The 16,251-nt window shown below is 44.4% G+C and overlaps 2 protein-coding genes across 4 annotated transcripts in view; both read left to right on the forward strand.

Moving 5' to 3' along the window:
* Positions 1-16,251, forward strand: part of LOC129015142 (neuroblastoma breakpoint family member 11-like) — a 2,260,169-nt gene that overhangs the window by 651,803 nt on the left and 1,592,115 nt on the right.
* The window catches only part of ACP6 (acid phosphatase 6, lysophosphatidic), a 38,825-nt gene that overhangs the window by 16,472 nt on the left and 6,102 nt on the right, over positions 1-16,251 (forward strand). The window contains exons 5-10 of one of the 3 annotated variants that reach the window (XM_054452973.2): positions 4,891-4,978; positions 5,809-5,941; positions 7,601-7,701; positions 9,929-10,024; positions 11,763-11,928; positions 12,611-12,809. In XM_054452973.2, the coding sequence (XP_054308948.1) occupies positions 4,891-4,978; positions 5,809-5,941; positions 7,601-7,701; positions 9,929-10,024; positions 11,763-11,928; positions 12,611-12,754 (728 nt within the window). In that variant the 3' untranslated portion in view covers positions 12,755-12,809. Of the gene's footprint in view, positions 1-4,890; positions 4,979-5,808; positions 5,942-7,600; positions 7,702-9,928; positions 10,025-11,762; positions 11,929-12,610; positions 12,810-16,251 lie in introns of those variants that run through there. The other 2 variants (XM_063664133.1, XM_054452978.2) reach the window with 2 other exon arrangements.

Genomic DNA, 16,251 nt, shown 5'->3' on the forward strand with positions numbered 1-16,251 from the left:
TCCATCTAGTCCTGGACTTTTTTTGGTTGGTAAGCTATTGATTATTGCCACAATTTCAGCTCCTGTTATTGGTCTATTCAGAGATTCAACTTCTTCCTGGTTTAGTCTTGGAAGAGTGTATGTGTCGAGGAATTTATCCATTTCTTCTAGATTTTCTAGTTTATTTGCATAGAGGTGTTTGTAGTATTCTCTGATGGTAGTTTGTATTTCTGAAGGATCGGTGGTGATATCCCCTTTATCATTTTTTATTGCATCTATTTGATTCTTCTCTCTTTTTTTCTTTATTAATCTTGCTAGCGGTCTATCAATTTTGTTGATCCTTTCAAAAAACCAGCTCCAGGATTCATTAATTTTTTGAAGGTTTTTTGTGTCTCTATTTCCTTCAGTTCTGCTCTGATTTTAGTTATTTCTTGCCTTCTGCTAGCTTTTGAATGTGTTTGCTCTTGCTTTTCTAGTTCTTTTAATTGTGATATTAGGGTGTCAATTTTGGATCTTTCCTGCTTTCTCTTGTGGGCATTTAGTGCTATAAATTTCCCTGTGCACACTGCTTTGAATGTGTGCCAGAGATTCTGGTATGTTGTCTTGGTTCTTGTTGGTTTCAAAGAACATCTTTATTTCTGCCTTCATTTCGTTATGTACCCAGTAGTCATTCAGGAGCAGGTTGTTCAGTTTCCATGTAGTTGAGCAGTTTTGAGTGAGATTCTTAATCCTGAGTTCTAGCTTGATTGCACTGTGATCTGAGAGATAGTTTGTTATAATTTCTGTTCTTTTACATTTACTGAGGAAAGCTTTACTTCCAAGTATGTGGTCAATTTTGGAATAGGTGTGGTGTGGTGCTGAAAAGAATGTGTATTCTGTTGATTTGGGGTGGAGAGTTCTGTAGATGTCTATTAGGTCTGCTTGGTGCAGAGTTGAGTTCAATTCCTGGGTATCCTTGTTAACTTTCTGTCTCGTTGATCTGTCTAATGTTGACAGTGGGGTGTTAAAGTCTTCCGTTATTAATGTGTGGGAGTCTAAGTCTCTTTGTAGGTCACTCAGGACTTGCTTTATGAATCTGGGTGCTCCTGTATTGGGTGCATATATATTTAGGATAGTTAGCTCTTCTTGTTGAATTGATCCCTTTACCATTATGTAATGGCCTTGTCTCTTTTGATCTTTGTTGGTTTAAAGTCTGTTTTATCAGAGACTAGGATTGCAACCCCTGCCTTTTTTTGTTTTCCATTTGCTTGGTAGATCTTCCTCCATCCTTTTATTTTGAGCCTATGTGTGTCTCTGCACGTGAGATGGGTTTCCTGAATACAGCACACTGATGGGTCTTGACTCTTTATCCAATTTTCCAGTCTGTGTCTTTTAATTGGAGCATTTAGTCCATTTACATTTAAAGTTAATATTGTTATGTGTGAATTTGATCCTGTCATTATGATGTTAGCTGGTTATTTTGCTCGTTAGTTGATGCAGTCTCTTCCTAGTCTCGATGGTCTTTACATTTTGGCATGATTTTGCAGCGGCTGGTACTGGTTGTGCCTTTCCATGTTTAGCGCTTCCTTCAGGAGCTCTTTTAGGGCAGGCCTGGTGGTGACAAAATCTCTCAGCATTTGCTTGTCTGTAAAGTATTTTATTTCTCCTTCACTTATGAAGCTTAGTTTGGCTGGATATGAAATTCTGGGTTGAAAATTCTTTTCTTTAAGAATGTTGAATATTGGCCCCCACTCTCTTCTGGCTTGTAGAGTTTCTGCCGAGAGATCCGCTGTTAGTCTGATGGGCTTCCCTTTGAGGGTAACCCGACCTTTCTCTCTGGCTGCCCTTAACATTTTTCCTTCATTTCAACTTTGGTGAATCTCACAATTATGTGTCTTGGAGTTGCTCTTCTCAAGGAGTATCTTTGTGGCATTCTCTGTATTTCCTGAATCTGAATGTTGGCCTGCCTTGCTAGATTGGGGAAGTTCTCCTGGATAATATCCTGCAGAGTGTTTTCCAACTTGGTTCCATTCTCCCCATCACTTTCAGGTACACCAATCAGACGTAGATTTGGTCTTTTCACATAGTCCCATATTTCTTGGAGGCTTTGCTCGTTTCTTTTTATTCTTTTTTCTCTAAACTTCCCTTCTCACTTCATTTCATTCATTTCGTCTTCCATTGCTGATACCCTTTCTTCCATTTGATCGCATCGGCTCCTGAGGCTTCTGCATTCTTCACATAGTTCTCGAGCCTTGGTTTTCAGCTCCATCAGCTCCTTTAAGCACTTCTCTGTATTGGTTATTCTAGTTATACATTCTTCTAAATTTTTTTCAAAGTTTTCAACTTCTTTGCCTTTGGTTTGAATATCCTCCCATAGCTCGGAGTAATTTGATCATCTGAAGCCTTCTTCTCTCAGCTCGTCAAAGTCATTCTCCGTCCAGCTTTGATCCGTTGCTGGTGAGGAACTGCGTTCCTTTGGAGGAGGAGAGGTGCTCTGCTTTTTAGAGTTTCCAGTTTTTCTGCTCTGTTTTTTCCCCATCTTTGTGGTTTTATCTACTTTTGGTCTTTGATGATGGTGATGTACAGATGGGTTTTTGGTGTGGCTGTCCTTTCTGTTTGTTAGTTTTCCTTCTAACAGACAGGACCCTCAGCTGCAGGTCTGTTGGAGTACCTGGCCAGCTGTGTGAGGAGTCAGTCTGCCCCTGCTGGGAGGTGCCTCCCAGTTAGGCTGCTTGGGGGTCAGGGGTCAGGGACCCACTTGAGGAGGCAGTCTGCCCATTCTCAGATCTCCAGCTGCGTGCTGGGAGAACCACTGCTCTCTTCAAAGCTGTCAGACAGGGACATTTAAGTCTGCAGAGGTTACTGCTGTCTTTTTATTTGTCTGTGCCCTGCCCCCAGAGGTGGAGCCTACAGAGGCAGGCAGGCCTCCTTGAGCTGTGGTGGGCTCCACCCAGTTCCAGCTTCCCAGCTGCTTTGTTTACCTAAGCAAGCCTGGGCAATGGCGGGCGCCCCTCCCCCAGCCTCACTGCCGCCTTGCAGTTTGATCTCAGACTGCTGTGGTAGCAATCAGCGAGACTCCGTGGGCGTAGGACCCTCTGAGCCAGGTGCGGGATACAATCTCCTGGTGCGCTGTTTTTTAAGCCCCGTCGGAAAAGCGCAGTATTCAGGTGGGAGTGACCCGATTTTCCAGGTGCCGTCTGTCACCCCTTTCTTTGACTAGGAAAGGGAACTCCCTGACCCCTTGCACTTCCCGAGTGAGGCAATGTCTCGCCCTTCTTCAGCTCACGCACAGTGCGTGCACCCACTGACCTGCGCCCACTGTCTGGCACTCCCTAGTGAGATGAACCCTGTATCTCAGATGGAAATGCAGAAATCACCCGTCTTCTGCGTCGCTCACTCTGGGAGCTGTAGACTGGAGCTGTTCCTATTCAGCCATCTTGGCTCCTCTCCCTAACTTGTTTAATTCTTGTAGTAACCCTATGAGGTAGGTGTCATTATCCCCTTTTACAGATAAGAGAACCAAGACACAGAGAGGCTCAATGCCTGCCCAGGGACACAAAACTGGTAAATGGTGGAATTAGGATTCAAACTCTGGCAGTCTTGGTTCAGAATCCTACTTTTTCCTTTTATGCTCAACTGTTTATTTGAGGACATGTGTATCTGGAGGCGGCATCGGATCATTTGGTTTGTCCTTTTCACAACACATCTTGCAGAACCCCAGGATTCTTCAGAGGGTCTCAGGAAGCACAGAAAAGGAGGGGATGGGACATGCAAGTGGACTATGCTTTCGATCTCCACCTTGCAGCCATCAGTACCTCTTCTTTTATTATTATACTTTACATAATAGTCATAGGTTGGAGGAGGTTCTGTGGCTGATATAGTCCCACCCGTTCGATTTACCGATGAACCCCAGAGAATGGTAGTGACTTCCCAGGGTGACTGCTGGTTAGTTCTGGACTGAAGACTAAACTCATGACTTTCAGTGTGGTTTCTTCTTCTGTCCAGACCAACGATGTGTGTGTGAATTCTGATATTCTAGTAAAGTTATAGGCTATTTTTAAAGCCCTTGGTTCTGACTATCAATAATTTGGGAATAAATACCCCTTTGGGACTTTGATTCAGCTGATCACTCTGTAGATGGACCTCAGTGAATCCCAAATTGCTGCTGGGGAGCTCCTTCTTTTGCCATCAGGCTTGAGCAGTGTGGAAAAACAACCTACCACACAGAGATGGCACTTGCCATCTCTGGCACAGAGCAAAGCATGGGAAGGTGTTAGGACACTTTCTTTGGGCATTGACGGGAGGGGACAATGATACTGAGGAGCTCTGAACAGCAGTGAGCTGCCATGAGATATATGAGAAACATTGTAGTTTCTTTGGTTAGATCTTTGGTTAGACCAGCAATTCATCTAAAAGCGTGGCTTTTTATTTTGGGCAAGGCTATGGGGTCTCTGATAGGATCTGTAGCCTTGTGTCCACTTTTCTCGGTTTGTTATGTGATAAGTCACCATAGTGGCCTATAGGATCAGGCTTCAGGAAGCAACTTAGTTCTGATAACACTATTCTTTATTAGAATGCCCAAATGCTGGTAGTGCTTTATAGCAGGGATTTTTTGGAAGGCGTCACGGAGTTGCCAGTCTGCTTCAGGTCTATTACCTGCTCTCGTCTATTTGTGGCCCAATAGGAGGGCTAGTGCTAGACAGAACAAGGCTGCTGCCACTTACTTTTTTCATTGCTCAGATTATAGGAGAGCCCCCTTTGGCAGGGCCAGGGCATGTTGAAAGCATTTTCTGTCCTTAAGGAGTAAGCTTGATGATCTGCCCCACAGAGCAGATCTCTGCTCCATCTCTGTAGACAAAGAGAAGGAGGTGGAGATGCTGGGAAGAACAAGCTGAAGCCTCTGCCTGCCTGTGCTTCATACCTTTCTTCCAGGACCCATCATCATCCACACTGATGAAGCAGATTCAGAAGTCTTGTATCCCAACTACCAAAGCTGCTGGAGCCTGAGGCAGAGAACCAGGTAACTGCCCCTGGGTTCTTGCTCACCAGTTGGGGACAGCCTTTTACCACCTTTGCTGGCAGAACTCTGTCTGTACTGAGGGCCTGCCCAGGCTTACCCTAGTGGCGAATAATGGATGGGAAGGTTTAAATTACACTTAAGTGTGACATCAGCTGTCTAGGAAGCGAAGAAGTCTTGTTCACAGTGACAGACCCATGGTGAAGGTCAGGAATTCTGGGAAGAGCCGCACACTGGGCTAGCGAGATGATACATACAGCCACGAGTGGGCCTTTGCCATTTACAAAGTATGATCCTTCTGACAACCCCGGGCTCTCAGGTGGGGCAAATGAGAAAACCAACAGGTTAAATAAAAGATGATTGAAACTGTCTTTAACCTGCAAATCCAGGTGTACAAGCCCAACAAGACACAGACTTTTCTTCTCTTACCAATATGTTTCTATGTAGGATAGATCGGTTTGGGCTGATGACACTTTTCAGGTATCTCTAGGCTGCACTAAGACTATATGGTATTTATTCCGTAAAGAAAAGAAAATGCTGTTTTCAGACAGACCTGGGCCATGCTTGCATCGTTTTTGATATAATGCAAATGCTAGAGTGAGATTTGGAAAATTCATCCTATTATCCTAACCCTGGTACTTGCTAACTTATGTTATAAGTCATTTGACCTTATAGAGCCTTAGTTTATTCCTCTATAAAATTGAGATAATACCAGCTAACCCCATTGGGTTGTGGGGATTAAATGATATCCCAAATGATAACCCAAGTATGAAGCACACATTGTAAACTGTTAATCACTATAGAATATAAGGCATTACTTTTCTTTTTGTCAGAGGCCGGAGGCAGACTGCCTCTTTACAGCCAGGAATCTCAGAGGATTTGAAAAAGGTGAAGGACAGGATGGGCATTGACAGTAGTGATAAAGTGGATTTCTTCATCCTTCTGGACAACATGGCTGCCGAGCAGGTGAGTCCTGGGGTTGGGGAGCCTGGGATAATAGCCTTGGTGGGCTGGCTCCTGAGTTAGAACTGGGTGGAGAGAAGTGGGTGGAGGCCTCCTGGTTTGGAGGCAACTGTGATAGGACCTACAGATAGAATGGATGTGGGGACTGAGGGATAGGGAGCAATCGAGGAAGACTCCTTACCCAGGTAGGAACACAGACACTGAACTCTAGACCAGAGCTTCTTGAGGCATGTTCCCCAGAACACCCAATGTGCAGTGTGTGTTTGGGCAGGCAGGGGCAATGGGTAGGGAGGGATGAGTAGGGTCTAAAAATTTTGGAATGCCTATTTATTGTATCACTTCTTGAGAGTACTATATGTACATCAGCATATTTAAAAAATCTGAGATGCCCTTCGTAAAGAAAGCTGGTTAATCTTTAAATCTGTTTTCCTTAAGCTTATTTAGCCATAGGATCTTTTTTTCTGTAATAAATACATAAAGAAGACTAACAATGGGAAAGGTTTCTCTAGATTTAAAAGTTGGACATCCAAAGGTATATAGGATCCTCCCTCCTTCTCTTGTGAAAATAAAATGACAGTGTACCCTAAAGGCAGAAATGCACCTTGCTTTTATGTGTAAAACAGGTTTAAGGTTAGAAGGCAAGAGTTCATATCATGTATTTGTATGGCATATTTTTTAGACATCATTTTGGGAAAATGAAGGTCTAGTAGGAATTTATGAATTCCTTGCTTTGTATTTTATTCATCTTTTTTTTTTTTAAGTTAAAAAATACAGGCCAGGCACGGCGGCTCATGCCTATAATCCCAGCACTTCGGGAGGCTAAGGTGGGAGGATCACAAGGTCAGGAGTTGGAGACCAGCCTGGCCAATATGGAGAAATCCTGTCTCTACTAAAAATACAAAATTTAGCCGGGCGTGGTGGCGCATATCTGTAGTCCCAGACACTCAGGAGGCTGAGGCAGAATACTTGCTTGAACCTGGGAGGCAGGGGTTGCAGTGAGCTGAGATCACACCACTGCATTCCAACCTGGGTAACAGGGCAAGACTCCATCTCAAAAAAAAAAAAAACAAAAAAACAGAAAAACAGGCCGGGCGCGGTGGCTCATGCCTGTAATCCCAGCACTTTGGGAGGCTGAGAAGGGCGGATCACGAGGTCAGGAGATCGAGACCATCCTGGCTAACACGGTGAAACCCCGTCTCTACTAAAAATACAAAAAAATTAGCCGGGCGTGGTGGCAGGCACCTGTAGTCCCAGCTACTCAGGAGGCTGAGACAGGAGAATGGCGTGAACCTGGGAAGCGGAGCTTGCAGTGAGCCGAGATCATGCCACTGCGTTCCAGCCTGGGCGACAGAGCGAGACTCCGTCTCAAAAAAAAAAAAAAAAAACAAAAATGCTTTTCATTTTGGAGTGGATGGGGAGTCATCAGAAAGGGAAGAAACCCTTTCTTTTTTTTTTTTTCCTGGCCTTCAGATATCTAGTAATAGCTTTGGAAGAGCTTTAGAGACATAGCTTCTTGACCTGTTAACAGATGTAGCTGTTCTTGAGCCCATCTTGTCTTCCCCAGGAGAAGATGGGCTCCTGCAGGTTCCATGGAAGCTGATCAGCTGCCAGAATCAGTGGGTGAGAAGCATTTTTTTCTAAAACTACATGTGGCCCTTTCAGGCACACAACCTCCCAAGCTGCCCCATGCTGAAGAGATTTGCACAGATGATTGAACAGAGAGCTGTGGACACATCCTTGTACATACTGCCCAAGGAAGACAGGTGAGGGGCCTCTCACTGCTGGCATGAAGTCACGCTTGGTCAGACATCCAAGTGTATGGGGAAGAGGAGTTCATCAGGCCCACTCACACCTGGCAGCTGATGTCTTCTTGTGTAAGGAGGCTGAACCCCACTCTGCCCACCTGCCAGTAGGCACTAGGTCCTCGCACTTCTGCAGCTGGGACTGGTGACCTAGTGCTTCTGTTCCCTGTTATGCAGAACCAGGAGCCACCACCCTCATGACTTTATCACTTGCCTTTTCCTTTTGCTTTAAGGTTTAAAGGATTTGGGTGGGGGGAGCTGAAGAAAGAATATTCACTTCTGTCTTTAGTCATTATGTTACAATTTGCAAATCATTTTCACATTCTCACTGTGAGGTGAGAGAGATGCCTTTCTCCCTGGCTTTATAGATAAAGAAACTGAGGCTGGGAGATATTGCCTACCTGGTCTAGGCCCAGCTAGCAAGTGATGGAGCCAGAACTTAGACCCAGATCCACTGACTGCCTATTCTGTGTTTTCGCTATATTACTAGCAGTTAGGGTTCTGTTTCTAGGTCTGTTTCCTGACTACCAGGATGGAAAGTTTTTCTCTTACCAAATTTCGGAAGACACCTTTTTTTCTGATTGGTTGTGAGCATTCAGCTTGCACTAAAAATAGGTGACTTGATAGAGGAGGGGAGGTAGGAAGTAGTCCGGGGAAAGATGAGTAGGGGGGAAAGGCATCTAACAGTTCAAGAATTTGCACGGTTGGGTGCCCAAGGATAAGAGCCCCTGACTGCATTCCTTCCATTCAGAGTCAGTGTGTCCACTTTTGTGCAAGCCTAGGGCATCTAGAAGGTTCCTGCTAAGCCACACAGCTTGCTGCCACTCCCTGGGACTTGCCAGCTTCCCTTTTCTGTTTGTGAAGGGGCACCACTGTACCTAAATTGTTACTTACTTCTCTCTCCTTTATCAACACACACACACATATTTAGTAAATATTTTAAGCTGTCAGGATCATGCAATTTCTGTTACAACTACTCATCTCTGCCCTTGTAACATGAAGCAACCGAAAACAATATGCAAATAAATAGACATGGCTCTGTGCCAGTAAAATTTATTTACCAAAACTGGTCAGATTTGGCCTACGGTGTAGTTTGTTTTATTCTGGTGTAAATCATTTTAAACAGGACCTTGTCTATTCCATTCCAATTAGCCCTGGTTTTGTAAAACTAACATTTCTTTAAGGACAAATGGTTACAACTCACAAGGCTATCCAACTTGGCTTTGCCTGTATACATTCTTCTGAAAAGTATATGTTGCATACAATGTTGGTTGCCTGCTCTTCATCCATTGCTGCAACATTCCTTGACTTATAAAGATCGTCATTTACCCAATCACCACGAATAAGGATTTGTCTAAGCCAATCATGGCAACCTTGTTTTCATTTGTCAGTGACTGGGTTCTGGGAATTCTAGGAGGGGTATTTTTTTCTCTTTGATAAAAAGTAAGAAGCACAAAAACAAGGAGAAGATCAGTCCCTGAAGGCTCCATGGAAGCTGATCAGCTGCTAGGATGAGTAGATGAGAAACATTTCTTTCTTCTATAGTAAGTGGACTTTGTTCACTACTGTGAGTGAACGTGCTTTAAGCTGCAGTAGTCACCTGTGGTTGTGATGTGACAGGCCTGAGAATGAAAGTGGTGGAGGCACAGAGCCAAGCCTGGGAGCACGACCACTGAACTTCTTCTGTAAAATAAATAAGACATAAATAAGAAATGTCCTTGTGGCCCAAACTCCAAAAGAAGGAAGGCTGGCACATAGGAAACAAAATTTAGGATGTTCTTGTTCCTTCTGATTATTTTTCTAAGGGCCTTCTAGAATTCCTGGAAATTATTACCCCTTCTTCTTCCCAGCTTTGTCAGCTTTGTTCTTTGATTCCCCAAGGCCTAGTTGGTCACGGCTTATCCAGGTTACCACTCTCCTGCTCCCTCAGCCCCTCCCATCTCAGTTGTGTTCACAACAGGTCTGTGTGCTGGTGCCTGTGTTGTTGAGAGTCTTTATTTGCAGAGGACCCCAATACCGGACTCAGTGCCGTTTCTCTCCTTCTGGCCCGTTGCTAGCCCTTATGTATTACTTGCCTTTTTCTCAGCTGTGTCTGATTGGACTCATGAGGTCCTCGGGACAGAATCAGTCTGTGTCTCCTGAATGCTGAGTGCCCTCTAGGTGCTTAAATGTTGTTCACTTTTCACAGGGAAAGTCTTCAGATGGCAGTAGGCCCACTCCTCCACATCCTGGAGAGCAACCTGCTGAAAGCCATGGACTCTGCCACTGCCCCCGACAAGATCAGGTACCTGGCACAGCAACCCTGCTTTGTGCAGCTAAGGGCCGTGGGAACTTCTGGCTGTAGGGAGGGAACCCAAATCTTAGTGAGGCAAGAACCAGGCTGTCAGTGACCGAAGGTAGATGTTTAACAGGCCCCAAGTCTCAGAGGTTCACAATCTTTTAACTTTTCTTCCTGCTGCACCCCTCCTACCATGTTTTGAAAATTTTATTTTTGCTTTCTCTCTTTCTCTTTTTTTTTTATTAATTGGAGATATGTCAAACAGTAGCCAATTATGATGTCACACTGATTTGATATGATAATAATCCAAAACAAAGATAATTGCTTAATGGATTGTGTAGTTTGAACCACTTTCATTGAGTGTAAAGAAGGTATGATATCCATAAGGCATTTAAAAATGTTGGAAGTGGCTGGGTGCAGTGGCTCACGCCTGTAATCCCAGCACTTTGGGAGGCCAAGGCGAGTGGATCACGAGGTCAGGAGATCGAAAACATCCTGGCCAACATGGTGAAACCCTGCTCTACTAAAAATACAAGAATTATCTGGGCATGGTGGCACGCACCTTTAGTCTCAGCTACTCGGGAGGTTGAGTCAGGAGAGTTGCTTGAACCCGGGAGGCAGAGGTTGCAGTTAGCCAAGATCACACCACTGCACTCCAGCCTGGTGACAGAGTGAGTCTCTGTCTCAAAAAAAAAAAAAAAAAAAATGTTGGAAGTGGCTCATTAGCCTCCATTGCCACTTTTGGAGCCTTGAATCCAAGGTTGGGACTACGGCTGTGGAATATTATGTGTCCTAGGCACTTGCTAAGTGCATTCTGCAGAAAAACAGCTTCACCGTTGCCCAAGAACTCATCAGATTCTCAGGCTCCAGCCTAATCTACTGAATCAGTATCTGCAGTTTAACAAGATCCCCAGGTGATTGATATTCACCTGAATTTTGGAGAAGCACTGTTGTGGTATTACAGCTAGAAACTCATGATGGCGTAAGAGGAATAGGGGACAGTGAGTTGAAACAGGAACTTTGGGCCAAGATTTGTAATAGCAAATCTTGTGAATGCCATTTCCTGTCCTTCACAGTACCTGCAATGACAGTACATTTTTTCTGGCTTTTGCCACCTTGCCACCTTCTGCCTTGGATCTTTAGAACACCACAGGATCCAATGCTAGTCTTCTAGGATGGGGGTCCATAAATAAAATCCTTGGTCTTTCCTAAGAGATGGATACGGGTGTCAGGCAGATGTAGATTAAAATGGCATTCTTATTACAGATTAAAGCCATTTGGAGAATGTGCTGAGGGCCAAATGGGCTTATGAATATTATTTTGAAATAAACAATACCCCAAAACTTCAAGCTTCCCCAACAAGGAGCCCTACTAAACTCATCCCATGGCTGAGAGTAGGAAGGGCATTCATGTAGGCTGGCAGGACCCAAAGAGAGAAGAGAGGTAGGGCCTAAGCCACACATGCTCAGTTTCTTCTTTGAAACTCACAAGGGAGGAGTGAGTAGGTGGCAAGGAGGAAGCCAGGAGAGTTTCTCCGGTGGGGACCCTCCTCATGAAGACATGGGGAGTGGGAACAAGGGTTCTTCCTATGATCTACTGCAAAGGACTTTTATACCAGGCTCCACTGATTTCTAGATGTCACCTAGTTTCTGAGGCAAGTGTGTCTTATGTAAAGGAGGCAGGCCACATCCTGACCTTCAGAGTCCTGAGGTAGAGAATTGTGGAGATCCGTTTCCTCTTGCAGAAAGCTGTATCTCTATGCGGCTCATGATGTGACCCTCATACCGCTCTTAATGACCCTGGGGATTTTTGACCACAAATGGCCCCCGTTTGCTGTTGACCTGACCATGGAACTCTACCAGCACCTAGAATCTAAGGAGTGGTTTGTGCAGCTCTATTACCATGGGAAGGTAATACCCCTGAGGTGGGGTTGGGTGATGGTGAGGCACCCTCCTGCAAAACCCACCCACCTGAGTTAGCACCAAGTCTCCCTCCTCAGGCCCAGTGGAGTCTCCCTTGGCACAGTCAGCTCTCTGAATCCTATAGGGCAACTCCTGGCCATGGCCCAGGGGTCAGGCAGAACTTGACAGATGGTGGCAGGATGGGGCTTGGGCCTTATCCCAGTTCTGTTACAGACTCCTTCTAGGAACAGGGTTCCCCTCCTCTTCTCCTGAGTGTCCCTGTCAGGATGTAGCCTCCTGACTGTGAGACCTGTTTTGGAGATTTTTGATGGTATCTTTGGGAGGTGATGTGTGCTGCTCTTAGCACCTGTGGTGTCAGCTGCTTCATCAGGGCTGGGATCCAGGGCAGAGGCCAGAGCACACCCCAGGGATGAGCCTGTTGGTTCTCCCAGCTCAGGGATGTAACTCGACTGTTTCTTCCCAGTCAATTCAACACTTTTTGAGTGACTTTTACAAGCAGAGCATAGTACTTTTATTCTGGAAGCTCACCGGGTAGTGGGGCCTTCCTGTCTGTAATATGTATGCACATGTATACCACATGGATCAGAGCCTCTCAGATCTCTGGGCTTAGCTGGAAGTAGCAGAAGGACAGGCTCCTCGGCGGACCTGCTGAGTTATGTTTCTTCTGCAGGAGCAGGTGCCGAGAGGTTGCCCTGATGGGCTCTGCCCGCTGGACATGTTCTTGAATGCCATGTCAGTTTATACCTTAAGCCCAGAAAAATACCACGCACTCTGCTCTCAAACTCAGGTGATGGAAGTTGGAAATGGAGAGTAACTGATTTATACAAGCAGAATGTGTTGATTTTAAAATAAAGTGCCTTTATACAATGCCTCCTGCTTTGTGTGTTTGGGAAGAGGAGAGAGCAAGGGGTAATGTACTTTCATATAAGGTAAGGATATTTCCTTTCTGTGGGTTTACTAAGATTTCTTCCTGAAAGGAAAAGGGGTATAATATTGAGACCAAAAGGATATTTCTCTATTTTGTGAGTTGGTTTCTAAGGTTAGAAGCATCTGTGTGTGACACGGGCTGGGGACATCATGACCCTGTAGAATTGTGTTGGTTTTGGACTTTAGTTCTTTTCTCCTATATTAATTTCACATGTATTGAGCTACCTACTAAGTAGTGATCATTATAAAGGTGAAAACATTCTGCCCTCAAGTTGTTGCAGTCCAGTGAGAGAGGCAGCCAAGTAAATCAGTGATACAGTGCTGTATGTTTTATGCTGTAATAGGTATTTAAGGGGCTATTTGGGTATAGAGAAGAAACTTCCTGCTCACATGGCAGGGGATGTGGGGAACAGTCAAGGAAGGCTTCTGAGAAGGTCCTGGCCTGATCTGAGTAGAGAAAAGTGGGTAGGAGTTAACCAGGGAAGCGAGGAGGGAAGCGTGTTGCGTTTAGGTGAAGGATAAGCTTCAAGGTCAGGGAACGTTGCTGGGTGGTAAGATGGAACCCTGATGTGTAGGCTCAGCAGGGAGAAGCAGGAAGGACACTGGGCCCCTGGTGGTTTTAGTTCCAGAAACAAATGTGGGCCCCAGGGCTCTGCAATGGTAAGGCTGGAACTACTCAACATAAGAGCTCCACCTTTTACTGTGCCCCCTAAGAGTACCTAATGATCCCCTTATCTCCTTGTCAATGTTCCCGTTCTTCTCCAGAATCTATTTCAACCCTTCTCTGATTTCAAACCACCAGTCCCTTTACCTCTCAGAGAAAACAGCAACCACAAAAGCCTCTCCACTTCCTACTATCTTAATATTGACAACTTCCAGATCAGGGAGCTGAGATATCTCAAGCTCACGTTTCTCTTCTGAGCTTCAGACACTTTTATCCACTTGGATTTCACTGGCACAAAACTTTCCATGTTAGAATCAAATCCCCCTCCTCCCAGACCTGCTTCTCCCACACACTTCCCTATCTGAATGAAAGACACCTCCACTACCCACCCAGTTGCCAAATCAGAAATCTGTCTTTGTTTTCTTTGTCTCACATTTTCCTATGTCTAATCAGTTGTTTTATCAATACTACCTGTTTATTTCTTTAATCTATTCACATATCTTTATCCCCAATCTTCAGTATCCCCTTCCCATCCTCAGTCTGCTGGTTGCTGTATTTCTTATTTTACTAAGAATCTAAAAGAGATCAGAAGAAAACTTCCATATCCCCCAACACCCAACCACCAAATCTGCTAACCCAGTTGCATTGGTGCTTTTATAGCCTTCCTTCCTCCCTCTTACTAAGAATGAACCAACCCTATTCCTATCCAAGCCCAACCCTCTAGCTTTACATTGACTCCTAGTGTCTTTTTTCTGGATTGTCCATTTTTTTCCTGACCAATTATTCTATTAGCAATACAAATATACTGTAAAATCTCCTGTCTTAAACTTTTTTCCCTGCATCTTTGAACAGCTGTTCTCTTTTCCTTCTCTCCTTTATAGCAGAACTCCTCAAAAGAGTTGCTACCTCTGATTCTTCCCTTCCAGTTCTCTCATGAACCAGCTACAATTAAGTATTCACCCCCACCACTCCATGGAAACTGCTCTTGTCAAAATCATCAATAGCCTTTGTGTGGTGAATCCAATAGCCAGTTTTCATTCTTCTTACTAAGCTTCTCATCAGTATTCCTAGACTATTTCCTTCACTGGCTTCGACAAATGCTTTCTTGGTTTTCCTCCAGTTTCTCAACTTTGTTCCTGCTGAATCTACCTTTTTCTAATCTGTAAGTGTTGGGGTGTCCCAGGGCTTACTCCTTGGACCTTTTTTCCACCTTTTCCCCTACACTCACCCACTAGGTGATCTCAAGAATTTCCAGTTTGAGGCCGGGCGCGGTGGCTCACACCTGTAATCCCAGCACTTTGGGAGGCCAAGGCAGGCAGATCACCTGAGGCCAGGAGTTCAAGACCAGCCTGGCCAACATGGCAAAACCCTGTCTCCACTAAACCTGTCTCTACTAAAAATACAAAAATTATATTTTTATAAAATTATTATATTTATGGAGTACAATGTGCCTGTAATCCCAGCTACTTGGGAGACTCAGGCAGGAGAATCACTTCAACCTAGGAGGCGGAGGTTATGGTGAGCCAAGATCGCGCCATTGCACTCCAGCCTGGGCAACAAGAGCAAAGTAACATCTCAAAAAAAAAAAGAATTTCCAGTTTTAAATATTTACACAATGTCTCCAAAATTTATACCTTCAACCTAGACCTTTCCCTGTGAATTCCAGTCTTGTTTCCAACAGTCTAATCAATGTCTCTATTTGGATGTTTAAGATATACAATAGGTATCAAACTTCCCATTGTCCACAATAAACTCTCAGTTTCTGTGCCTTTTCAAACTTACTCCTTCCACAGGTTTTCCCATCTAGGTAAATGGCACCACCATTCACCCTGTTACTTTGGCCAAGAACTTTAGAACTGCCCTTGACTCCCCTCTTTTTCTCATATCCTACCTCTACTACATCAGTAACTCCTGTTGTATCTCTCTTCAAACTATATCCAGAATTGACCATGTCCCAAGACTTCCATTGCTACTGTCTTAGTCCCAGTGTCATCTTTTACCTGTATTATTGTAAAGGCCTCATAACTAGTCTTCCTGTTTCTGCCCTTCCCTTCTCTGCCTATCTATTCTCAACACAGTGTTGCTTTTAAAACAAAGTCAGATCGTGCCACTCTTCTGCTCTAAATTCCCCATTGGTTTCTCATCTCAAACTAAGGGCCAGTCATAATGCCCTCACGGTCCTATGACATCTCACTGCACCCCAGCCATACTAGCCATCTTACCATTCTTCTTCTTTTTGTAATAAAAACTTTTTACTTTCTTTTTAGTTGACAGATAATAATTGTGTATATTTATGGAGTACAATGTAATGTTTTGATATATGTATGCATGAGGGAATGATTAAATCAAGCTAATTAACATATCCATCACTTCATCTACTCATCACTTTCTTGTGGTGAAAATGTTTAAGATATACTCTTTAGTCGTTTTCAGGTGTACAGTCGCTGTGGTTTGAGCGCTTTTGTCTTCTTTAAATTTTATGTTGACACTTAGTGCCCAGTACAATGTTACTGGGAGGTGGAGCCTAATGGGGATGTTTAATGTATTAATGCCATTATAAAAAGGGCTTGCAGGAATGGGTTCCTTCTCTTTTGCTTCTCTGCCATATAATGACAAAGTGTTCCTCCTCTCTGGAGGATGCAGCAACAGGCACCATCTTTGAAGCAGAGAGACCAGGCCCTAACCTGCTGGTGCCTTGATCTTGGACTTCTCAGCTTCCA

This window comes from Pongo pygmaeus, chromosome 1 (assembly GCF_028885625.2).
Source record: "Pongo pygmaeus isolate AG05252 chromosome 1, NHGRI_mPonPyg2-v2.0_pri, whole genome shotgun sequence".
Lineage (NCBI taxonomy): Eukaryota > Metazoa > Chordata > Mammalia > Primates > Hominidae > Pongo > Pongo pygmaeus.